Genomic DNA, 26,563 nt, shown 5'->3' on the forward strand with positions numbered 1-26,563 from the left:
AGCTACCCATCCTGCCTCTTGTGTTCACTCTTGAGCGCAGATGCTATTATGAATCAATTCTTAGAACTTCCTGTGGGTAGACCAAGTGCATAAGGATTAATGGCGAAAGAGTCCCAGCTTGTGAACTTGGTCTTGCTGCCTTTGAGGGAAATCTGTCTTGCTGAATTAACAGCCCGTGAGGCTCAGGATGAAACACTGTCCAGAGAAAATTATATATTTCTTTCCTTACCAGGCAGTATAGGACCTGGCTCTTATGTGGATGCTCAAGAAGAGTGGGCTGTGGGCTGGAGAAATGGCTCAGTGGTTAAGAGCATTGCCTGCTCCTCCAAAGGTCCTGAGTTCAATTCCCGGCAACCACATGGTGGCTCACAACCATCTGTGATGAGATCTGGTGCCCTCTTCTGGCCTGCAGACACACAGACAGAATATTGTATGCAAAATAAATAAATAAATATTTAAAAAAAAAAAGGGGGGGGCTGGAGAGATGGCTCAGTGGTTAAGAGCACTGACTGTTCTTCCAGAGGTCCTGAGTTCAATTCCCAGCAACCACATGGTGGCTCACAGCCATCTGTAATGAGATCTGGTGCCCTCTTCTGGCCAGCAAGCATACAGACAGACAGAACACTGTATACATAATAAATAAATCTTTAAAAAAAAAAAAGAGTTAGCTCCAGAACAGGCTCCAAAACCACAGAGAAACCCTGTCTCGAAAAACCAAAAACAAAAAAACAAAAAAACAAAAAAAAAAAAAAAAAAGAAGAAGAGTGGGCTGTGAGGCTGGAGAGATGGTGCAGCACTTAGGAGGCCTTGTGGTTCTCACAGAGGACCCAACTTTGGTTCCCAGCACCCACACGATGGCTCTCAGCCATCTGTAACTCTAATTCCAGTGAGTCTGATGCCCTCTTCTGCCCTTCATGGGTAACTATGCATGGGTACACAGACATCCATGCAAGCAAAATACTCATACATATAAAATACAAATAGATAAATCTTTTAAAAAAAAGAATAAAAAAAGGGTGTGTTGTGAAATTAGGTCGACGCTTTTTGACATATGAAGTCCTGAGGTCATAGGATTCTAATGATCAGAATGTGCTAGAACTATATGTTTAGTACATACCACTGAACTGTGGCAAAAGGGAGATATAACATTAATTAATTTTTGGATCACATGCCTAACATGTGATCTGAAGAACAGCAATTGCTCCATAAATCATAGAATGACGAGTGTGGGACTATGGGGTGTCTATATTATGCTTCTTTTTTTTTTTTTTTTTTTTTTTTCGATTTTCAAGACAGGGTTTCTCTGTAGCTTTTGGTTCCTGTCCTGGAACTAGCTCTTGTAGACCAGGCTGGCCTCGAACTCACAGAGATCCGCCTGCCTCTGCCTCCCGAGTGCTGGGATTAAAGTCATGCGCCACCACCGCCCGGCTATATTATGCTTCTTGATCTGGAAGAGAATGTATTGCAGAAAGAAAAACTTAACGCTAAACTGTTGTTAAATGAATGCTTACTTTCAAAATGTAGGCAGTAACCAAGAGTACAGGGAATGAAGCGATCCACCGAAACTGTCTACATCGGAAAGCGACTGTGATTAAGTTGTAATGAATGTCATTCCAGCCGGCTATTAGAAGGTAAGAGGCAGTACTGTCAAACACTAACCATCCATTCTAATCCCCTCTAATTGCTTCTCAGCAACCTTCTGTCATTAGGATTGAGTACAGAGTTACAGGCTTATTGTGTTGGGGGTGAGGAATGGGTATTGCCTAGAACTCAGAATATTGGCCACAGCCAAATTCCTTGATGTCAACAAAATGTTCATGAGCCCCAAATAGGATCAAGAGAGAAAAGCGTTCTCAAGTTATGATAACTTTCCATTAGACATCAAGATGAGATCTGCAGGGGTCGGACCTTAGAATTTCTTCTCCAGCATAGAGAGGGTTTTTTTCCTGGGCATGACCATGCCATGAAGCTGGTTACTCCAGAAAGATCATGCCAGCAGAATGTACTTTAGGCAAAACAAAAACAAAAACCAATATCAAAAAACCCAACCAGTGTCTCTTTGGCTCCGGGCATTGTGGAAAACAAAGGTTCAGTCACAAGTTCTGGTTTTCAACCTTTCTCGGATTCAAACTTGAGGGCAGAAAAAGTATCAAAATATTCAGATAGCTAAAGGGAGTTCAGGATCTCAGGGTGTCCCCACACACTCTCAAGGAGGGCAATCCTGCCTTTCTCCACCTCCAGTGGAGCAACTGTATTGGTTGTCCCAGGCAGAAGCTGTACTGGGCGTCTGGAGGCAGTGTGTCTTAGGGTTTCTATTGCTGGGACACAACACCATGACCGAAAAACAAGTTGGGGAGGAAATCGCTTACTCAGCTTATACTTCCATATCGCTGTTCATCATCGAAGGAAATCAAAACAGGAACTCAAGCAAGATGGGGGACCTGGAAGCTGGAGTTGATGCAGAGGCCATGGAGGGGTGTTGCTTACTGCCTTGCTTCCCATGGCTTGCTCAGTCTGCTTTCTTATAGAACCCAGGACCATCCGTACAGGGATGGAACCATCCACAAAGGACTGGGCCCTCCTAATTTAAAAAAAAAAATGCCTTACAGCCAGAATTTATGGAGACCTTTTCTCGGTTTAAGGTTCCCTCCTTTCAGATAAATCTAGGTGTGTGTCAAACTGACACAAGACTAGTCAGCACGCAGTAATTCTCATCCCTCATGGCTAGTGTGGGTCTTAAACAACCCAGAGTTTCATGCCTGGCAGAGGTGCTGACTGGGAATGGGGTCAGGCAGGAGCCTGAATGTATGGAACTTCAAGTCCAGTGGATGTCTCAGAGGAAACAGCCGAGAGCAGCCAGTCATAGCAGAGAGCCATGGCGACTTGATAAATAACAGGTGTTGAACAAGTTTCTGAGGCCCTCATCTTCCCTTCTCCACTAAAGCCACCATGCATTCATACAATCCAGACTTTGCCTTAGATAGGAGCAAGGAGGAGAGGGAATGCGGAGTCAGGGTTTACTGGAATGGACCTCGAGTTATTTCATTGTATTAGTTTACTAGATCCAAGTTCCATCCAACGGCCACCTTCATTGTATTCCACCTGCCACAACAACCATCTGGCTAAAAATACTTAAAATAGGTACCAGGGCATGTTTCTAAACAACTAATTGGAAAAAGACACTGCTTTTGCTTTGTATAATTAGAATAATAAATTGTAGTCTGGTTATATAGAAATTCATGTACATATGTGTAAGGGAGGGGGTAGCCTGTTCAGAGTCAGTACCAGACACATCCAGACACCAAATTCCATAGATTATTCCTCAAATCCTCATTACCTACCTGGATCTCTCGACTGAATACTCCGGAAAAAACACTAAAGTCATATGTCCTTCCCTCAGAACATGGTAAATATTGCCCTGTGTTGTGTTTTACTATTTGTTTTGATTTATGTTATACAAAAAGCAGCAACAACAAACTACACTTTACGTGCTTACTGCTTGCCCTTAAGCCTTTAAAAAGTTTTTTGCTTGGTTGCCAATAGTCAATCTTGTTTGTGTGTTAGGGTTTTTTGTTTGTTTTAACTTATGCTGTTTGGTTCAGGAAGCAGCACGTTTGGTTATGCGAATATCAATACCAGATCCACTGCTCCTGTGTTCTTTACTGCAGATCAGAGTCTGATGGGCAGGCCCTAGGACCCCTATTGGTCCTAACAGTTGAAGGCAGACAAAGCTGGTGTCCTCATGGACTGGTTGTCTCTTTTAGAGGGGAATACATACAGATTGATTGCAAGTAGTGGCTTGAGAAATGGCCCTTGTCCATTTGAGAATAGCTTTCCTGGTCCCCTGTCTTCTTGTCTGCAGTGAATGCTCCCAGGCACTTCCTACACTTCCCATTTTCCTTGAGTCTCTAAACTTCCCCTCTCACAACATGATTTCAGGGCACACTGCAGGCTGAGTGACATTAGAGCAGGGCTCGGCACACCCTGCGCGTCTTCCTGTGCCTGGGGTCCTCTGCGTCTATATTAAGATGACTTGAGCCCTTTTATTCGGCAGCCATCTTACATTATTTACTAGCTATAGCCTGGAAGGGAGATCAGCAAGATTTTCCTCTGATGTTGCTGCCAGCTGCTCTCTCGTCCATCTTGTGTTTATGTGGCTGTTCTTCCTCCTGTCATTCGTTCTGTTTTTAGGCTTTCTGTTATTGCCTCGACTTCAGTTCACTATCGCAGCTTTTGTGTGTGACGGTGAAGTATTGATATTTCGGATAATTGTCTGATGCATCATCTAGTCCTGACAGCTTCATGTCATGAAAACATCACTAACATGTTTTCCTGCCTAACAGCAATAATTTTGGAAGCCCACAGGACCTATATTTGTCTTTGTTTACCCACTTACTGGATCTATGGTGCTGTACAAGCTAAATTCTCCACTGTGAGGCCTAGTTTTCTCGTTTATGAAGTAGTATTAAAGTTTATATTTGCTACCTGGGTACACGCCTTTAAGGCCAATACTTGGGAGGCAGAGGCAGGTAGATCTCTGTGAGTTAGAGGCCAGTCTGGTCTATGGACTGACTTCTGGGCTGGCCAGGACTACATAATGGAACTCTCTCAATAATAAATAAATGAATATAATAGTATTGTGACTTATCTTGCACAGTGTTGGACATATGTCAATGACCCCCTAAAAACTAGCTCTTCAGGCTCATGAGATGGCTCAGTGGTTAAGAACATGTACTGCTCTTGCATAGGTCTTGAGTTCATTTCCCAACACGCAGGTCAGGTTGTTCACAACTGCCTGTAATTCCAGCTCTAGGGGAGCCAACACTTTTGGCCTCTGTGGGCACTCATACATGTATACCACGTCCCATGCATCTTGAGAGGATGGAGAGATGGCTCTGTGGTTGAGGGTGTTTGTTGTTCTTCTATAGGACCTAGTTCTATTCCCTGCACTCACATCTGGGGACTTACAGACACCTGTAACTCCAGTTCCAGGGGAATTCAACATCTCTGACCTTTTCACGGGCACCTTGCTCATGTATGCCCATATACACACAGACACACACACACAGACACACACACACTTTAAAAATACAAATAAATATGAAAAATAAATCTTAGGTGGGAGGAATAACTTTTGTTGGCTTTTACCATGATCTGCACAGTTAAGGAGTGACCTACCTGGCCACAAGGAATAAAAGAAAGAATGCACATACATATAGGGAGGCCCAGGATCTGGTAGGCAGTGGGATCTGATGGAAATGCCCCAACAACAGCCCAGAAACTCAGCACTTATACACAGCACAAATGGGGGGTGTGGCTAGCTAATCTCAGTAGAAGGTCTCTGTAGGGGAACCGTCTCGGGTGGCAGTCATCCTGGAAGAGGATTAGGGTGATGGCTTCCGCCAACAAAGCCAACATCTCCAGGATGAGGAAGCTGCAGCTGAGACTGTCTGCACACAGCCCTGTGTCTGTCGGTACTTGGTCCAGATCTCGACATTCCCACTGAATCCTTGTGCCCATGATCATGTCAGTAATGCCCATTCACTCAGGACTTCATCTGCTGCCTGCTAGCACTGATAATTAAAATGCCAAAGGGGACATGGTGATTAAAAAGCCCTGAGAAATTCTCCAAGTTTCACATCTCCCTGGCACTATTTCAAAACCTTAGTTTTTATCTGTAAGGGTCTGATGAAGGACTGCGTCAGATGTTTTGCCAATTGAGCATCGCTGTAGCCTTCTGTCAGAAGGAAGTGAGGTTGGTCTGGCCTAGCTGTCTTCTGGCGACCCTCTTGTTTGCCATTCTCTACTTTTCTTTACAGGAGCCAATGAATAACGCATTCCATAGATTTTAATTCAGCTTATATGGAGAGGAGGTTTTCTTGTTAGGGTTCAACACGGTACCTCAGGGTATGTTCTGCCCTGGGGAAGGATAATGTGGGGCATGAGGTGGGGAGGTTATTAGCCTTTCCCCATCCACCTCACCCAGAACATCCCTCCCCTGGCCAACTCCCAGATACAGAATGCATTTGGTGGTGGTGGTGGGGTTTAAGACAGGATCACATAAAACCTAAGTGGCTTCCAATGTGCTACTTAGCCAAGGATGACCCTGATCCTCTTGCCTCCACCTCCCAACTTTTGGCAGTACGGGCTTATACCACCACACTTAGCAGCATAATACATTTTTTAACAGGCATTAGGATCAGGCTCTACTTTGAGACTCTGCCTTTTGTCTTTGCTTCCATTATTTTCAGAACAGCATTCTAGTTTTCATGGCCTGCCAAAGAGCTCAGAGTAGGGCAGCCTGCATAACAAGCTCTTTTCTGCCCTTCGGAATGAAACGAACTTGGCCAGAGAGACTGGAGGCCTTCTGAGAGACTCGGCGCTCATGCATGGACCACACCACCTGAAGGCTGCCCTGTGCGCTTGCGTACCTGTGTAGCATCTTTCTTGGGTTGAGGAGTCTCTCTGGTGTATGGGATGCAGAAGGCTGAAGGACCCTCCAGCTCTGCATTCCCTCATCTGCTATCATTAGGCATCTTTTTTTTTTTTTTTCAATACAAGTCTTTTATTGTCCCAAAAGACACCCCAAATCGTAATAAAATTCCGAGCTTGTTTCTGGGACTGGTACCTTATGTCTACTCATCAGCCTGCTGCACTGTTCCCTTTTCAGACACATAGATACCATCCAAAAACTTCCTGATATCCTTGTTCTTAACTGTTGTGGCCTGCTGTATCAGAGCCGCCGAGTTTGAAACAAGTTCAATATCATTTCCTTCAAGGATTAATTCATCCTTCTGGGCTTGAGAGACAGAACAAGCAACGCCTGTCCTCATCCGAACCCTGCGGATGTATTTTTCACCCAAGAAATTTCGGATTTCAACCAAAGACCCATTCTCCTGAATAACGACGTTGATGGGGAAGTGAGCATACACAGACCTCATCTTGTAGCGGAAGCCCAGTGTAACACCCTTGATCATGTTTTGAACGTGGCTGCAGATGGTTCTGACGGTGGCCAGTTCCTTCCTGTTGCCCCACCATTTGTCAACCCGGAGCCTCTTCTTCTTCTTCCCAAGAAGGCTCAGCTCTACGTTGATGTGATTGAAGTCCCTCCGGAGGGTTCCTCTGGGGCCCTTCACAATGACTGTGCGCCCCTTCAGAGTGATGTCCACATTTTCTGGAATGTCGACTGTCTGATTGCTGAGAATGGTCTTCATTCTCGCAGTAGATGGGGCAAAGAGAGCTCATTAGGCATCTTGTTTGAAGCAAAGGAACTGAGTCCCTGTCAGTTCCTTGTTCTTCTTACCAGTGAAAACACCTTTTCAATGATGCTAGTGTGTTACACAGAATAGGCGTGTGTGGGCTTTAGGGTCCTGTGTCCTTTCTCAGTTTTTTTTTTTTAAACATACAAACATGTTTGTTTATTCCTATTTTAGGAGCATTGGTGTTTTGCCTCAATATCTGTGTGAAGGTGTCAGATCACCTGGAACTGGAATTACAGACAGTTGGGAATTGATCCCAGGTCCTTTGGAAGAACAGCCAGCACTCTTAACCACTGAGCCCCCTTGTAGAAGAGGAGAGGAAAAGAACAGGAGAGTTTTGAATCAATCTCTCTCCTGCTCTTTTCCTCTCTTCTTCTTCGTCCTTTCTGTTTCTCCATCCCCTCTCTTTACGCACACACGCACACACACACACGCATACACACACGAGGCACACTCTTCTACACTTATTCCTTTCCCATATTGTTGGTAGCATCGCTTTCTTTCTGCCTTAACTGACTGTAGAGGTTTCTCTAAATCCACTTTGGGTATGTAAGCCATTTTGCCCCTTGGTCTTTTGTTCTATCCAGGTTCCTCCTTGTGCTCTCTGTGCAGCTGCACCTGACCTTCCACTGTCTCCATCTTTCCTCATCCATTTAGAAAATGTCTACCAAGGCTCAGCTGTGCCTTGGAGGTCCAGCTTACAACTTTCTTTCTCAAGGAGCTAGGAGATGTAGATAATTGACCAAACAGTCGTTTATTCCACTTCTGATATGTTCTCTTTTAGAGCCTGAGATGGGGATGTCACATGAGGTCAAGGAATGACCTTGACGAGCTGTGATAATGACAGGGTTGGCACTGGGTTCTGGAAAGGGAAAGGGAGTTAGTATTGAGTGATGACTGCATGCCAAATGCCGTGCTGCACCTGCTGGAATACAGCATTTCTCACCTCAGTAACCCTGGAAGGAAGTGAGATAGTAAGAGGTGTAGAGAATCCAAAGGTCATGCAGCCAGAAGCCAAACCTTTGGGATCCATGTATGTCTGTGTTTACTCACCATCATGTTACACAACTCAGCCTCCTTTGACACAGTGCCCTTGACCCCCCCCATGTATGTGTTTGTGTATGTGTGTGCATGTGTGTATGTGTGTATATGTATGTGTCCATATGTATGCATGTGTTGTGCATGTATGTGCGTGCATGTGTGTATGTGTGTATATGTATGCATGTGTATGTATATGTATGTGTATACATGTATGTAGGTGTATATGTGTGTATGTATGTGAATATATCTGTGCATGTGTGTATGTGAGTGTATATGTATGTGTACATATGTGTGTGTGAGTGTGTTTGTACGTGTGTGTATGTATGTGTGTGTCTCTCATATTTAATCAACAGTTCTCATGCCTCTCTAAACCCAGCCTGGCTCAAAACTCCCTCCTTCCAATTGTCTTCACCAAACACCTAGAATATTCCTTAATTTTATGCCATCCCTGACTTAGGTTTTCATTGTTTTGTGGAAGTTTGTCTCATCACTCTTGCCCCTCCGGCTGCAGGGTGTGAAGGAATACAGCGCGCTCCTTTCTCTCCCTCCATAGAGAGACACTGTTCTGCGAACACCTGCATCACTACTCTGCCTCCTTGGTTCTGGCCCCTGACAACCTGCAGCGGCATTAGCAGCATCACACCTGTGCTCTGCTGGTCTCTGGCTGTGCTCCCTGCTCTGCAGTCAGCTCTAGCGGGATTTACCTGAAGCAAGAACATCTGAGTTATTCATGAGACATATGGCGTTTTCCTTGGAAACCGATTACCATTTTTCCTCTCTCTTTTTCCCCTGTTCACATTTCCCAGACTTTGTCTAATGGGTAATAATCCACAGTTTATGTTACCAGGCAAAGTGCTTATGTGGTTAGAGCAGGTATGGGTGCGGGAGGATGTGGGTCTGTAATTTTGTTTTCTTTTCTCGCCTTGGCAGAGTGCATCTACTCCAGCTGCGGACTGCGGGTCATTTATGTTTGACATATGTTGATAATTCCTCAGACCTTTGTATGGCAGCACCGCTGTGGTGCCCAAGCCTGAACTAAACATTCAGTGCAGGGCAGGGCTCAGCGTGAACAACCAGTCAAGCCGCCAAGCCTCTTTGCTGTTCGCTGCACCTGCCAAATTACGTTCTTCCTGACAGATGTGTTGACAGTGGGTGCCAGATGGGGCTGGAGAGATGGCTCAGTGGTTGGGAGCATTGACTGCTCTTCCCGAGAACCTGGGTTCAGTTTCTAGCACCCACATAGCAGCTCACAGCTGTCTGTAAGTCCAGTTTCAAGGGGTCTGACACCCTCACACAGACGTATATGCAAGCAAAACACCAATGCTAAGACCTGAGGTCTCAGGAGGCATGGGCAGGGCGATGGTCACAAGGCAGAGGCTTAACTTACTCTATGCCATTTCCAAGCTAGCTGGGGTTATATAGCAAGACCTGTCTCAGAAAGATAGAAAGAAAGAAAGAAAGAAAGAAAGAAAGAAAGAAAGAAAGAAAGAAAGAAAGAAAGAAAAGATATAGATCGATTGCTAGATAATAGATAATTGATAGATGGATGATAAGTGATTGATAAATAGATAATAGATAGAAAAGATGTTTTATATATTTGGTTATAGGAAGAAGGAAGTAGAAATTCTATTCAGAACTTTTTTTTTTATCTTACCCTCGAAATATCACTTGTTTTAAATTGACAAAATCAAAGTTAAAAAGACTACAGAACAGTGCAATCCTGGTCTTGAACCTCAGCGATCTCCTTAAAGGAGGAAGCTTGACACACAGACATCACTTTGGGAACCAGACCCCTCCGAGGGGAAATTTTCTGGCATCCAGCAATACCTTCTATGGTTTGTTTTGAGAACTACCAGAGATTTTGCGTCTTGACCTGTGTGTTCTATTGGAGTTAAAAAACACTTCAACCACCCTCCTTCACACGGGGTTCTAACTGCCGAGCTTGCTAAGAGCCCAGGCCCACACTCCCTGGGGAGGATGTCGGTTAGGGCTCACAGGTCCCATTTCCAACCTGAAGACTTTTTACACCGGGGGAGAAGAGTCTTTGCCTTTATTTTAAACTCACTGAGGATTTCTTGACTTGGAAAAGATTAGTAACATTAATTAGCCAATGACATGACAATATTTTACTTTATTTTTAGTGTGTGTGCATGTGCATGCATGTGTGTGTATGTGTGTGCATGCGCGCGCGTGTGTGTGTGTGCATGTGTGTGTGTTATAAGCCAGAGGTCAACACTGAGTTTCTTTGACTTCACCTTATTTTTTGAGACAGGATCTCTCAGCAAACCTAGAGTTAACCCTTCCAGCTAGGCTGACTGGTCAGTAAGGCCCCAAGATTTTCCAGTCTTGTTCCCCACTGCTGGGTTACACCCGTGCAACTGTGCCAGGCTTTTCTGACTTTAAGACAAACGCACACTGTAGACAGCACACTCAGAAAATATGTTCCGCAGTCAGAATACGCGACATCTGTTAAACCTTTCCTGGGTCTGTGTTGTGCTACCGCAGCACAGCGCGTCCTGATTCCCTGGAGGAGAATAATGTTGTCTATGAGGCAGACAATGTTCCAGGCCTTCCTTTCAGCCCCATGACATCACCCGTTAGACACTCAGGTGTGGTGTCATACATCTGTAACTTCAACACTTGGGTGGGAGTTGGAGACAGAAGGAACAGGAGTTCAGGGTCAGCCTCGGCGATGTAGTAAGTTGGAAGCCAGCCTGCTTTACCCAAGAATCTCTCCAATCAACAACAACAGAGTGAAGAGCCAAAGCGAAAATGTTTGTGTCCTGCATAGGCCTGGGATGCTGTTAACCCAGCCCAGACCAGCTAGCGCATAGTCAGACCAGGAACCCGGCCATCAGATGCCGGTGCTGTGCACTTGGCCGCCTGGTTATTGTCAGGTCACGGCGTTTTCTATCAAGAAAGCGGAGTCTTGGGCTGGAGAGATGGCTCAGCGGTTAAGAGCATTGCCTGCTCTTCCAAAGGTCCTGAGTTCAATTCCCAGCAACCACATGGTGGCTCACAGCCATCTGTAATGAGGTCTGGTGCCCTCTTCTGGCCTGCAGGCATATACACAGACAGAACATTGTATATATAATAAATAAATAAATATTTTAAAAAAGAAAAGAAAGCGGAGTCTTGAGGAAGTTAAAGAACTCCTCCAAACAGACACAGCAAGTCACTGCAGAAAAAAAAAAAAAACAAAAAAAAAACAGTTGATAGCGGCGGGAGGTGGGCCTAAGCACTGTTAGGCATTCTCCCCCATTCTCCCTCTTTCCTTTCTCTACTCAAGTCTTCCCTTCTTCCTTTCATGGGTGGGAATTGTCTCTTTAACACTTGTGTCCCAGGCCTGACTCACATCTCCCTGGAATCAGTTCTAGTGTCAGGAACCCCAGAAAGCTCCTGAGTCCCCCTGTGGTGATACTCTCCTTTACTTAAGCAAATGAAAGGGGACAAAGGAAACACTCTTTTTATTGGTTTGCGCTGAGCAAATACAGGTATGTCAATCTACCCACTTTCAAATTCCATGTGTTTACATTTGGAAATTACCTGGGCATGTTCTTTAAATTAAAAGTAATTTCTCCAGCAGAAAGCAGATAAGGGAAACGCTGCCTTTGACCTTTGGTATTAAAACATCTTTACATCTTCTCAGCGCATAGCAATTTTTATAAGCTCTCCAAGTCCTTTCTTTCCTCCACACAAAAGCTGCCGTCAGCTTTACGTCTGACGTGCTGGAGTCACAGCCCAGGCTGCAATGACCGATGCTAAAAAGATGTCGCCAGAGAATCCAAGTCAAAGCATCGCCCAGGAGCAACACGGCTAAAAATAAGCAGCCATGAGCCGGGGCTATTTCAAGATTCTCCCACAAGTTTCCGGGGTTCAGAAACTAAATAAATTCTTCTAAAAGAAGCACTATCCATCCAAGTGCTGCTTGGGACACTGTACGGAGCAGATGAAGTACCCTGCTCTCGAGGAGCTTACTCACTAGAAGAGGACAGACTGGTATTAAACCAACGAAACGGACACAGTATGATTTGACATGTGTTAATGAGGGAGAGTGTACCCAAGGATGACATGAAGGATGTTCGCTAAAGTTTACTTTCCAACCTTGTTCGGTTTACTTGTTTCTTCTGTTTTACATTTATGAGTTTGAGTGTGTGTGTGTGTGTGTATGCATATATATATACATACAGACACACACACACACACAGAGAGAGAGAGAGAGAGAGAGAGAGAGAGAGAGAGAGAGAGAGAGAGCGCACCACGTGTCTGAAACAGTAGAGGCCAGATGAGGATGTTAGATCCAGGTTACAAGCAGTTGTGAGCCTCCATGTAGGTGCCTGGAACTGAATCCAGGCCCTGTGAAAGAGCAGTAAACGCTCTTAAACCCTGAGCCATCTCTCCACTACTATCTTGATAGTATTAGGTTTTTTCCACGTGCAAAGTCAGGCTTCTACACACTGAAGATAGGCAAAAGAAAGGCCACAGCACTGAGCTTCCCATTCAGCTCAGGGATAACCTTGCCCACAACATTAAAAGATGATTCTAGAGTGAGGAGTAGCATTAGTAGAGGCAGAGAAACTTATGAGAAAGGGCTGGGAGGTGATAGGAAAATGGACGTGGGATGTGGTTAGACAGGAAGAGAAGTGAATGTAGCACCAAGGACATAGATGTGGGAGAAGCCATACCTCGAAAGTGTTGACAGAGGTTTCTGTCCTGCACAGTCCCACAAACTTTCAGCCCCAAAGAAACACACAGAAGCTTACATTAATTATAAAATGTTGGCCTATTAGCTCAGGTTTCTTATTAACTCTTATATCTTACATCTTAACCCATAATTCTTGTCTATGTTAGCCACATGGCTTGGTACCTTTATCTGCAAGGTATTCTCATCTTGCTTCCTCTGCATCTGGGTGACAACTGCAGACTTAGCCTTTCCTTTTCCCAGAATTTTCCCGTTTTCACTGCCCCACCTCTATTTCCTGCCTGCTCACCCCATCTATACTTCCTGCCTGGCTCCTGGCCAATCAGCGTTTTATTAAAATACAAGTGACAAATCTTTACAAAGTACAAAGATCATTGTCCCATGGCACGAAAGCCTGGGCTCTACTCGGTAGGTGAAGGGGAAATGAAAACAGGATCACTGTGGCATTACCAAAGTAACAAGAGAAAGTGAGTCTGAGGCCAATACAGGGACCCTGTGCCGTCGCTCATGCCCCAATCTCCCAGACTCCTGTATTCCTACCAGCCAGCCTTAGTACGTAGCTTTGTCATCATGGGACAGAATGGGGCTGACACTCCAGAGTGCATACCTTCATGTCAGGAGGGAACATGAACAAGGGTAAAGGAGTTGCTTGCCAGATCCTTCTCTCTTTTTAAATAAGGGAAACAGTTTCTGCGGTGTCAGGGATTGAACTCATGCCGTCATGCATGCTAGACAAGCCCTGGAATCTGCTGAACTAGCAGGTGACTGTTTCAAGGAGAACAGATGCTGGGTAAACAACTATTACTGCCACACTAAAAACAAGGGAGAAAAAGCTTGCATACTTTTTTTTTCAGGATACAGCTGAGTGTGGAGAACTTAAGCTCATAAATCTCATTAATTTGCATTGGGGTTCTATCATCTTTTATCTGGGAACTCTTTGCGCCTAAATTGTTTTCATCCATAACAAGACATAATAAGCCATGCTTTTTCTAAGATTTTTTTTTGTATGCTATAATCTGAAGTTCTAAGGCTTGGATAACAACTCTTTCTACAACACCAAGGGGGAGCGCGCCCTTTGTGGAGGCTTTAGAACACAGTTGATGGTTTTTTACATAGAACAGTCCTCTTGCGGTTCTGGCTGATGACACATGATGCCAGGAAATGTTGTCCATGGGTATGGATGCTTAGGGACTATGCTGGGTCATTTTCAGTCAACTTAACATAAGCTATAGTCATCTGAGAGGAGGGAATCTCTACTGAAAAAATGCCCCCGTAAGGTCAGGCCATAGGCAATCCGTAGGGTATTTTGTTAATTAGTGATTGATGCGAGGAGGGTCTGGCCCATTGTGAGTGGTGTCATCCCTGGGCTAGTGGTACTGGGTTCTATAAGAAAGCAGGCTGAAGCAGTCCAGTAAGCAGCACCCTTCATAGCCTCTGCATCTGCTCCTGCCCCCCCAGGTTCCTGCCTTGCTTGCGTTCCTGTCCTGACTTCCTTCAATGGCAATAAACCCTTTCTTCCTCAAATTGATTTTGGTTCATTAAAGCAATAGAAATCATAATTAGGACATTCTGTTGGGTTCTGTTGTTACTGTTGTTGGTGGTGGTAGTATGGTGTGTGTGTGTGTGTGTGTGTGTGTGTGTGTGTGTGTGTGTGGTCTTAGACAGGGTCTCACTATGTTTCCCGGGCCGGTTTCATTCTGTGTTACTGAAGTGATACACCTGCTTATGAATGGCTCTAACATGCACACCTGGAAATGGACTGAAGCTCTGCTTAAGACCATGGAGCTAAAAACAGTTAAGAGAAACTATCAGATTTCCCTTCAAAAAATCAGCACACTCTTACTGGCAGGCCAGCGGCACACCGGTGTCCCTGGCAGAAAACATCCATCAAAGGAAGAAAGAATAACACAGCATGTGGAGTTCTGCTCTTTAGTCTTCCAGGAAGCTCCCCTGACTACCCTCTGCAGCATTAGTTTATTATACCCATTCTAGGGGTGAAGAAACAAGGTTGGGAAAGGCTGCACAGCTTGCCCAGGGCTGCTTACCACCCAAACGGAGAGTCACTTAGGATTGTCTCACAGCAAGCCGGCTTTCTCTCCCACCTCACCATTGCCTCCCACTCCACAGTTATCCTAGGAAAGACTCAACCAGCTTCTCTGTCCTGCCTCAAGATCCTGCCCAGAGCCTCAACTCTGCAAACCCCAGGATTAGAAAGTCATACTTCTCAAGATAAGATTTGGGCCCGCAGTGTATGATCCACGATCATAGCCTTCTAGGTTCCCGAAGATGCTCCCTTCCCCAGTTCTCAGCACCAGGAGAAGGACAGGAGTAAAGAACGTTTTCACCTTCCTTTCCTTTGCCAGTTGGAGCTAACAGAGTCTTCCAACTACTTAAAAACAAATACCCAGGATCTTCTCATCCTTTGTTGTGGAACCGTAGTGAGTTTCCCACAGGTGCCAGTCTTGGCCTGTGTGATCTTCACTGGATGCGTGCCCAGATGCTAGGCAGGCATCGGGCTTTTCTGTTGTAATTCAGCCACTGTGGGAGGGGAAGAAGTCAGTAAATGGCACGGACTGGACTCAGAAAGGTTTGTTGTAACAAGGCCAACAAAGGCTGTAGCTATTAGCCCCCGACTGGTTCTCAGAAACCTAAGACAGATGTGGCCAGCACAAGATGTCCAGAATTTCACGCGGGTTCATTTTAGAGACGCGTGTGTGCTGCGGATGGAAGCTAGGGTCTCTACATCTAAGGATCCATGTTGTCACTGAGTAATACCCTAACCTACCATCTTGGGACTTCTTAAGACAGACAGACAAGTGGCAAAGGGCAGGGCTGGAGGGGTCATTATGGGATACAGGGAGTCCTTGGGAGAAGTGGCAATGTGATGGTGCACAGCTGTGATTTGGTATGGTTTCCCACCACACCTAAATATGCGGGGAGGTTGGTCTCTGGTATGATGGCACTGAGCTGGCAGACACTTTAAGAGGTGGAGCCTAGTGGAAGGTAAACTAAGTCACAGAAGATAATGCTGTTACATATGTGTCATTGTATGTTGGAGACCAGCCTCGACAAAAATACCACAGGGTAGTGGTGTGGGGATCAGTAAATAAAGAGTATGAAGACACGAATAAAAGAATAAAACAGAAAACATAGGATAGTATTGGGAGGGAGTTCCAGTGAATACTGAAATTGCCAGCGAGTTTAATTTTCCATGCGCTTTTATACCCCAATACAAAAGGGGGAAGAAGACAAAAGACTTCTTTAACACCATACAAAGGACAACTCGAACAGTTAATTGCTTCAACACTTGGAGACATCAAGTCATTAGCATTCTGTTGTTTAGACAGTGAATCCACCTTAGACCAAGTATCCTGAAGGCAGCCACTCACCAGGTAACCTCATATAACAAAAGAAGGAGCAGATCTACAATCCTGACCGTCTGTCAGGATGGAGTGGGCCCACCAGCATGGCCATCTTAGTGTCTAAAGAACCGAGTAACCACACCCTGGGTCAGGATGTGCAGCCCTGGTTGTTGTCAACAATGATTAGCAACCTCCAAACTCTGACCGTCAGACAAGGTGGAAATAGGCTCACATTCATAGCCCCCTCTCCCAACGGCTTCTCCCATTCACCCCACCCTCCACCTCTCGCTGGTCCCTACCTCCTGCTAAGCAGCCCACCCTAACTTCACAGCACACATATTCCATTGCTCTTTGTTCCCCACCCCTTGAGATCTTTTTCTCCCTCTCTTGGTTCCCTACTTCTGTCACACATGGTGATTCTGCATAGGAGACAGAACACGTGACAGTTGTCTGCTTCACACCGCGACCTCCAGTTCCATTCTCTCTCCTGATTTCTGCCTCTTTATTTTCACCGGCATTCAGTGTCTGCTTTCTTGAGGATCGCCATTCTGCCCAGGGTGAAGAAGAAGCTCAAAGTAGAAAAACTGTCCCAGTGTCAGAGAGTCCTCTGGGCTTTCAGTGTTCTCTTAGACCCCTCCCATCCTAATACATTAAAAAAAAATCAGTTCTTTGAGAATATCATGCATGTAAGTAATACCAGACTTCTCTTTTAAAAATAAAGTGACTTCTACGAAGATTAAGGTCTTAGCATGTTGGAATGAAAACATTTTCATAATCTCTCTTTCATGAGAACCAGATTTAAAAGCAACAAGGGATTCATTTTTTGTCCTGGTGTAACTGAGTAAATGATCCTAATTTACATTCAGATGGTCCAGTGAATCGAAGGGTAGAGGGAGCCAAAGAGGGAAGGACTTTATGGTTGAGACAAATGGAGCCCCTGACTGATGCACAGACAGTGATGGAAGCCTTGTGAGGTGAGGTCAGAAGGTGTTTTGAGGGGTAAAGATGCGGTGTCATTCTGAAAAGCACAAGCATTTAAATTTCAAAGCACTCTGTCATGTTCTTTTAACTGGTCAGTGTGTTATTCTTGGCATATGGGGTGTGTGTTTGTGTGTGTGTGTGAACACCTGAGTGTCATTCCTCAGGTACCACCCGTCTTGTCTTTTGAGACAGGGTCTCTCACTTCGCCTGGAGTTCATCAATTAGGGTAGGCTGGTTGGCCAGCAAGCTCCAGGGATCTGTCTGTGTAGGCCTCCCCAGACTGGAATGACACCACACCCATGTTTTTAATGTGGGGTTCAAACTTGAGAGCTCATAGTTCCATGACAAGTGTTTTACAGACTGAACTATCATTATTTCTTGCATATTTTAAGTGAAAAAAATTAATTGTGTTAAAATGCTCATAACACAAAATTCATCAGTGTGGGTATTTTTAAGTGTTCACTGGTATTAATATATTCATTCCATTTATAACCACTGAATATTTTGAATATCATATTTATAGGTCAGCATTTCCTAATGCCTGTGGTCTCTGAAGCTAATGGTTTTCCCTTGAGGAAAGAGGACTCAGTAGGAGGAGGCATTGCTGACTAATGGGTAGAAGTCCCTGGGAAGAAAAATTTGGCTCAACATGAGAAAGAACTTTCTGATCCAAGGGAACAGGAGGCCTGGGAGCTTGCCTTTGAAGGTGGAGAATGACGAACAGGAGTCCTTAGACCACCTGTTGGGTGTGTTTGAGACGGATTCCTGTTCTGGGTGGGAGAGCAACCACTGGGCTTCCTTCCAGCCACAGGATCTTCTCATTGAGCGGACTGGGGATCTCTCCACTCTCGGATTTCAGCGGAGCAGACCAGGGCTCAAGTGCTCTGGAGAGTCACACTTAGCATCAGGCATTGGCAGCTTTCACCCTTTCCTGGAACACTCGCTGCTATTTTAGTCTAAACTGCGGAGAAGCAATTAAAAGAGGGATACTTGGTTTCAGGGCTGGTGATCAGTTACGGGACAAGTGATGCGAGGCAAGGGATCCTCGCAAGGGAAGGGTTCAAAGAGCTCTGCCAGCCTCGGGAGGCTCCATTCCAATCCATGACCACTTGTGGCCAGGACAGCTTCTAAAGCAGAAACCTAAGCATGCACGCCCTTGGCCCCATTAAAGCTCTCCAGTGCCCTCCTTTACTTTCAAAGTGAAGTTCAAGGTTCTAAGAACTCCAGGCCACTGTGACCTCCTGAGTCTTGTCTTACCCACTTATCCCTTCAATCTAATCTCCAGCTGAGCTAGGTTTTAGTTCTCTATTTGTTGGGCTAATTCCTACATATTCTTCATGATTCTATTCTGGGGTAGTCCCATAAAGAACCTGTCTTTACTGTCCCTATATGTTACCCAGGATGCTTCAGAGTACCCCATGGCCATGCACCCTAGAAACAGCATCTTCGGTGGCCTTTCAGGTATCCTGTGTTGATTCATATATCCAAGGAACCAAGAGATCAGAGGATTAGGACCAGCAAGATAGCTCAGTGGGTAAAGGTGCCCGTAGTCAAGCCTAAAGACTTGAGTTCAATCCCTGGGATCTACATGGTGGAAAGAGAACAGACTCCCACAAGCTAGCCTCTTACCTGCACACATTAGTCATGGCACATTCATGAATTCTCCCACATGCGCATAAGTGTACAAATGCACACACATGCACATGCATACATACATAATTTAATTTTTTTTTTTTTTGGTTTTTTGAGACAGGGTTTCTCTGTGGTTTTGGAGCCTGTCCTGGAACTAGCTCTTGTAGACCAGGCTGGTCTCGAACTCACAGAGATCCGCCTGCCTCTGCCTCCCAAGTGCTGGGATTAAAGGCGTGCGCCACCACTGCCCGGCTCATAATTTAATTTTTAAAAAGGATTAAAAAGTAATTTTGGACAAGAAAAGTTCTTTATACACGTGACATAAGACACAGAAGTGATTTTATAAAGAATACTAAATATAATCATGATGATTGCAGCGCTGGGGATTTAATTTCTCTCTCTCTTCACCAATCCATATCTATCTATCTATCTATCTATCTATCTATCTATCTATCTATCCATCCACCTACCCATTCATCCATCCATCCATCTGTCTGTTTATCTACTTACCTACTTGCCAACCAGATATCTATCTGACACAAGGTCTCATGTAGCTAAAGAGGACCTCAAATTCTTGATCATCCTGCCTCTACCTGCAGCATGCTGGGATTACCATCATGTGTAACTATCCCCAGTTTTAAGCAGTGTTAGTGTGGTCAAATAGACTAAGCAAGCTCTTTATCAACTGATCCATATCCACAGCCCTCAAACATGCCTTTCATCTGGAACAGTAACATAGTAGGCTGTTATTATCCAAGGCTTAATCCTTTACTAGTGGCCTCAGAGGTTGATAAGTCTTCCTGAGACATGAATTTGGGGAGCCAACTGGTACTCATGGGTAATAATGCCTAGCTGACTACCCTCTGTGTCTCAGTACAACTCTGATATTTACTACCACTTTCAAATGTTGGTAAGAAATGAAAACCTAAAGTCTTACAGAGTCTACCCATCTCATATAAGTTTGTTTGGCCCAGTATTGGCTTATAACATAGCTAGAAAAACATATTGGTTAGAAACATTTGGGTGAATCTATTTTTATAGATGAGAATGCATACTTAATCTTGGGGTCCACTCTTTGGGTTATATACTCAGTTAGGTTTGACACATATCTGATATCTTATATGTACCATTAGGGTGCTACACAGAAGAATCTTGTGCCCCAAGATCCTCCATGCTCCGCCTTGTCATCTCTACCCCCACCCCCAGGATCCCTGGTAACCAATGGTCCCTTTTCCATCTGTGTTGATTTGAATGAGAATGGTCACCATAGGCTAACATGTTTGAATGCTTAGTCTGAAGTCATAGAACTGTTGGAAGATTAGGAGGTGCAGTCTTTTTGGAGGAGGTGTGTCACCGAGGGTGGGCTTTAAGATACCAAAAGCCCATGCTATTTCCGGTGTCTCTCTTTCTCTGCCTCGCGGTTGTTGTCTCAACATGTAAGCTCTCTGTTACTGCTCCATAGTCATGCCTGCCTGCCTGCCTGCCCGCCTGCCGCCATGTTTCTTGTCATGATGGTCATAGACTCTCCTCTCCTCTGGAGCCATGAACCCCAGATTAAATGCTTTCTGCTATAAATTGCCTTGGCCACGGTGCTTTTTCACTGCAGTAGGAAAGTAAATCACTATCTATAATTTTGCCTTCCCCAGAAATTTATATAGCTCGAGTCATAAATTATGCAGGCTTCTTAGGATGGATTCTTTCATTTAACAATATGCAAAAATCTCTTTTTTTGTGGCTGAAAACTCCTTTTTCATGTTGAGTAGTTCTACTGGACAGGTGCCCTACCGATTATCACCTTGGAGAGCCTACTGAAGGACAGCTACATGGTTTCTGGTTTGGAACAATTAAAAACAGTTATTATTGACAGCTGTATGCCATTGCACAAACATACACTTTTCACTGCACTTTGGAAAACATGTAGGTGTTTACTGGCTAGATCATGTGGTCAGTCAACGTTGAACTCTTTACAAAACTACCAAATTGTCTCCCAAATCAGTTATGTCAGCTGGCACCCTATTGATAAGGAATTACCATTTTTACTGTTCTTCACATTCAGAAGGTCTTGATATTAGTATGCACATATGTATCAATTTTAGTTATTCATATATAGGCATGTAGTGGTATTGCATTATTGTTTTAATTTGCAGTTCCCTTATGATGCATGCTTTTTGACCATCTGTTTATGTTCTTTGGTAGAGTATCTGTTTAGACCTTTAGTCCAATTTTTGGTCAGGTCATATATATATTTATATGTATATGTATGTATAAGTATGAAGAGTTCTTTGTGTATTTTAGGCTATAAATGTTTTATTTGATATGCATTTTGCAAGCATTTTCTTCTAGTCCATGCTTTTGTCTTTTCATGCTTTTGTGTTTTTTACAGAGCTTCAAGTACAGCTTATCAGTTGTTAATGACTGTATGTTTGTGTCTGTGCACACGAGCCTGCACACACACACACACCTGTGAGTGAACATGCAGAAGCCAGAGGAGGTTGTCAGATGTCCTTCTCCATCTGTGTCTTTCTGTTTCCTGGCCGCCATGAGGCGAATAGCTCCCCCCTCCACTCTTTCACCACTGGAGTGGTCTGCCTTGCCTCAAGCCCAAAGTAATAGAGCCAGCCAAGCAGAACTGACTCTGAAACCCATGCAAAAGTAAACTTTCTTCTTTCTTTTCCTTTTAAGCTGTTTTCTCTTAGTATTTATTACAACAACTAATCCACAACTTGTAGCTAACTTGAAGCTCCCTGCATCCTGGGGAAGCCAGGGAAAGCATTTTGACTAACAGAGTAGCTGCTACAGTGCTTTGTAATGTGTGAGATGAAGCAGAAGTTTGCATGTAAGGCTATATCACATACAGCATGTGTGTACATGTGTGTGTGTGTGTGTGTGTTAAGATTTTTTTTCACTTCCAGAGCTAGGTGTCATTGGCTGCAGACAGCCAATCAATTTGAAGGATCTTCTTTGGCATTTCAGAAGGAAATTTTCTAGTCCACAGGACCATAAAGCCAGGCCTAGACAAACTTCTCAGTTCTCTAAGTAGTGGGTTTCAAGCTCAATGCACATAAATCTTGCTAGAGCACTTTTAAAAACCACCAATGCCTGGGTCTTACCCTACACCAAAATGAACTGGAGTCTCCAGGCTGGGGCCCAAGGCATGCATCCCTCCCTAGGCGATTTGATCATATGGCTTGGGCTTAGAACCACTTATCTGAGCATATGATGCTCAGGCTGTTCCCTTCTGAGGTGAACTAGAATTCGGTAATGTTATCTGAGCAAAGATCCTACACTCACTCCGGTGGAGGAGGCAGCTGATAAACTCTTTCTTCTATGACATCACAAGTGGCTAATCCATAAGAAGAGATGTGGGTTTCCTTCTTAATAAAAATGTACCTTCTTTCAAGAGAAGAGGGGGAGGCAGAATTGAAACCCACCAAGATAATTGAAGTAAATAACTCCAGTCTCAGATGACAAGAAGTTCTACTTATGCATTAAATAAAGGCAAGCCTCACTTCTAGAAGAAACAATGTGTACTGACTCTTCCTCTCTTTGCCATCATCTAGAAATTTCCACACTAATTTGCAGTTGCTGACACATTTCTTGTTACTGAGAGAACAGTCTCCTTCCTCCGATAGTCTTCTCCTGTCTTTAAACAAGTTAGTAGAAGGGGTGTGGGGGGAGGAAAGAGACGTCTTGGTATGTTTAAAGGGGGTCATGAGAAATCTTATCCAACTAGGAATCAAAATATACATCACATCCTCCCCCGTCCCGTCGCCAGTCTGGCTCATTCAACAATTGCCTGAAAGAAATAATAGGGATGATTTTGTTCTGTTTTGTTTTTTTTGAGACAGGGTCTCTCTGTGGAACCCTGGCTCTCCTGGAACTCACTATGGAGACTAGGCTGGCTTCAAACTTACAGAGATTCCCCCTGGTTCTGCCTCCCTAATGCCCGGGTTAAAGGCCTGAGCCACCACACCAGCGCAAGGAGGAATGTATGGAGTAGTTCCTGCCTAACAGATTGGCCAACATTTGGCAGATCTGTGATGAATCAAGCCCCTGGAAGAGGGTAATTTGAGGGAACAAACAGTCAGGAAACAACACCCTACATCTGACATCAAACAAGAGGCCATATATAGAGATTTTCTACAAGGAGTAAATGAGGAGTGAGGCGCACTGACCTGCTTTAGAAAGTAAGCTGCTTTTCTTACAGGATGAGGGGGTGCCCCACTCTTCTGAGCTTGGGGTTGCTGGTTCAGTGTGCTGAGTCAGTGTACCTAAGTCCAGAGGTGATGGCCATAGAGTCCACGGTTCTTCTGCGAGGAGAAATTGAAAAGGGCTAGTATCTGAAACCATGAGAAGAAATGGAGAGAGATGAGCAGACCCAGGGAGTGGGTGCCTACACCAAGGTCCCTACTTCTCAGATCTGTTTGTAATTCTGTGTGCTACTAGTTTGTCTCCGAGTTAGGGGAAGCTTCCATGGACCACAGATGTTGGTTCTTGCGTTTAGAATAGAGTAGTAGCCTGTCACCAATCACATGGTAATCATTAGTGAGTCCAGGGAAAAGATGATCGGTAGAGTAACTGCTTATCTGGCCTCCCCATCATGGGAAAATGACTCAAGATCTATATTTTGTCAATGTTGTGATGGAAGGCAATGTCTTTTTTTTTTTTTTTTTTTTTGGAAGGCAATGTCTTTGTATGTCATCATCACAGCTTCCGTTAGATTTGTATGCTGAGTGTCTGGGACACGGCAGGTCTGTTTAGTTAGAGTAGAACACATTGGACCTAGAGCACCTAAGAGGAGACCCATAATGCATTTACACTGTCAGGAAGATGAAAGACAGAGGGACAAGAAGATCAGGAGTCGTGGTCCCCAACATGAGCTTTGGAGCGCATCTTTTGCCTCTTGTCTCTGTGGTATTTTTCCAGAACTTGACTTTAGATTCGGACAGTACAACAATGAGAGCAATATCCATCAGCATCTAGTCCATCCCAGAAGCAGCATCCTTGGTTAGTCCGCTCGGGCTTCGCACCTCTCCCCATCCTTGCCTTCCTCTCTGGCTTCCCTTTGGGCTGTGTGAAGGTTGGATGGCAGCAGTAAGAGAAAATACGGGTTTCTTACTCAGTTTTCTTTTGGTCATAGCCCCTGGAACAACACCATTTTTCATGAACTTCCACGACACCTCACTGCTTGTGGTGTTAGCCCTCAGAATATCGCCTCCCTCGATGGAAGACACATAGCAAAATAAGTTTGGTGAAGGCAGACCTAGAGAAATTTTCCCTTGTCCCAAACCATTTCCACTTGTCTCAAAGTTAAAGATCTGGGTCAGTGAGGACGAGGGAAGAGGAAGAGGAGAAATGGATGGGCAGGTACCCTCCCCAAAGCATGTCTTCCTCAGCTGCCATCACTTCCTCCACCTAGGTCCCAGTCCTCAAAGTTTCCAACACCTCCCAGAAGAGCGACACCAGCCAGGGACCAAGATTTCAACAGGAGCCCATGGGGAACATTTGGCATTTGAACAACGCCTTCCCCTTCCCGTTTTGTAGCTCCGGATTATCTCCACCACTCAAACTTGGGTCATCTCAGGACCTTTGTTCTCATGTTTTGGTTTGAGTTTCTCTCTGAGGCTCCGCTGCCAGCAAGCCTGTCTACCCAGCCCTGAGGTTTTGGCCATTTACTGACACTCTTTCCTCTGTTTACAGTGGCGCAAAATTCCGTTCCTTTGGGTCCCGCGTTGTCTCCCATCCGGCTCCCGAGGAGGAGGATTGCTTTCCCACGATGTAGGTTTGATGGAAAAAGCCAGCTTCAGCTGTTACCTGGGACGGCTCCCCTTCTGCCTCTCAGCCACACAGTCGTGTCTGCCCCTTCTCTGACATGCAGTAATTTTTGCTGCCGCTCTGGAAGCTTTCAGTGGAGAGAGGAGCAGACTGAATCCCATTCTGTCTTCTGTTGCTGATGACCACCAGGCTTAAGAGATGGCTTTTTGCCGGGCGGTGGTGGCGCACGCCTTTAATCCCAGCACTTGGGAGGCAGAGGCAGGCGGATCTCTGTGAGTTCGAGACCAGCCTGGTCTACAAGAGCTAGTTCCAGGACAGGCTCCAAAACCACAGAGAAACCCTGTCTCGAAAAACCAAAAAAAAAAAAAAAAAAAAAAAAAAAAAAAAAAAAAAAAAAAAAAAAAAAAAAAAAAAAAAGAGATGGCTTTTTTTTTCCTGCTTGATTTTCAGTCCCATACCGTGAAGACTACATTAGGAGCAGTTGAGCAAGACTGAGCTCTAAAGTCCTCTTGCTCGTTTTACAACTCATGCCTGCCTACCTCCCGGGCTTCTGCCAGCTTCTAAATTCCATGCTTCCAAATAAGACAGTAACATATTCGACTCTGTGGATTGCTAACAGATTCTTGGACCAGAGCACACGTCACCCCCAATGTGCCTGACTGGATAACAATGTAAAGTACAATGGGGTAACATATGCAATGCATTGTCTTTCCTTTTCAAAAACTCATTTTATAAAACTCCTTAATTGAATCAGGCTTGAACTTCCTGTGGCATGAAACCAAATAGAATTACATTGATGCTAAAAATGTAAATGCATCCCAGATACCACGGCTGATATATAGTTGGGGATTCTGAAGCCTGAAGGCTTGTGTGAGCACTCAGATGAGAAGGGAGAATCTTAGGATTCAGGTATCTGATGAATAAACATTTATGGGAATGTCTTAAACATTTTGATTTCTTAGGACAGTAATACTATCTTTGACTTTGGAATCCCAGGAAGACTTCTGAGGGAGCACTGGCTCATTCTCCAGATGATAGAAAAGATGCCGAGGAGGGGAAAGGAGACATAATTTTAGGGTATGTCCTGGATCCCCAGAACTAGGGCCAGATCCTATCCAGCACACCCTGGTTCAGCTTCGACTGTCAGTCACTGCCCTCCACACTGAGGCTGTCTTGAAGTCCCCTCAAGTGTTGGGAAGTCCCCTCCAGACCTTTATTGGCTCTGTCCCTCCTTCTGCGGAGGATCATTTCACCAGTGTCTGCTCAGGAGACTGGGAACGGAAAGGAATGCTGGCCTCCTTCCGTCTCCAGCTCCATTCTGCAAACGAGATGCCCACAGAGTCGCAGAGGTGCTGCCTTCTGCCGATTCTTTTCCAGCCACTCATCTCAGTGCAGAGATTTACTTCTTATGATTCATTCATAACTTGTCTATGGATGGCCACATCCTGGTGACACCGCTGCTCATCGTGTCTCCCTGTCTCAGGGCATGTCAGGGGACATCCCTTGGAGCATGCATAGATGAAATTTATCTTCCTTTTAAAAGTGTAGACAACCCCCAGTGGTGGAAAACTATGCAGGAGAGGCTGATCTGGGGGCCGGGGTGCAGGCTTTGACTTTCTTTCCGGGTGCTGTTGCCAGGCAGACTAGTTACTGACACGAAGCTCCTCCTTGATAAGTTGAACTGTTCCCCCCTCCCAACTTCATTATGCCTGCAGCCGGAGCTCTGCTGTAGAGGAAGCCATGCCAGACACCCTGATTCATGTGCTTAAAATATCTGCCGGCCTGGGTATGCGGGTGAGGCGACAAATCTG

The 26,563-nt window shown here is 44.9% G+C and overlaps 1 protein-coding gene and 1 long non-coding RNA gene across 2 annotated transcripts in view; both read right to left on the minus strand.

The window, feature by feature from the left end:
* LOC130882631 (uncharacterized) overlaps nucleotides 1-23,201 on the minus strand; it is a 39,459-nt gene extending 16,258 nt beyond the window's left edge. Inside the window, exon 1 of the long non-coding RNA XR_009057846.1 lies at nucleotides 23,153-23,201. This is a non-coding gene — a long non-coding RNA (uncharacterized LOC130882631). The remainder of the gene's footprint in view (nucleotides 1-23,152) is intronic.
* LOC130882630 (60S ribosomal protein L9) lies at nucleotides 6,551-7,222 on the minus strand. Its single transcript, XM_057782888.1, has one exon. It carries the CDS (start codon nucleotides 7,212-7,214, stop codon nucleotides 6,636-6,638), a length of 579 nt encoding a protein of 192 aa, XP_057638871.1. The 5' UTR covers nucleotides 7,215-7,222; the 3' UTR covers nucleotides 6,551-6,635.
* Nucleotides 23,202-26,563: the final 3,362 nt, after the last annotated feature.

The sequence above is a fragment of the Chionomys nivalis genome, chromosome 10, assembly GCF_950005125.1.
Source record: "Chionomys nivalis chromosome 10, mChiNiv1.1, whole genome shotgun sequence".
NCBI lineage: Eukaryota > Metazoa > Chordata > Mammalia > Rodentia > Cricetidae > Chionomys > Chionomys nivalis.

What these genes read in the sequence shown, in the direction of transcription:
- LOC130882630 (XM_057782888.1), bottom strand. Translation starts at nt 7,214, where the DNA reads ATGAAGACCATTCTCAGCAATCAGACAGTCGACATTCCAGAAAATGTG.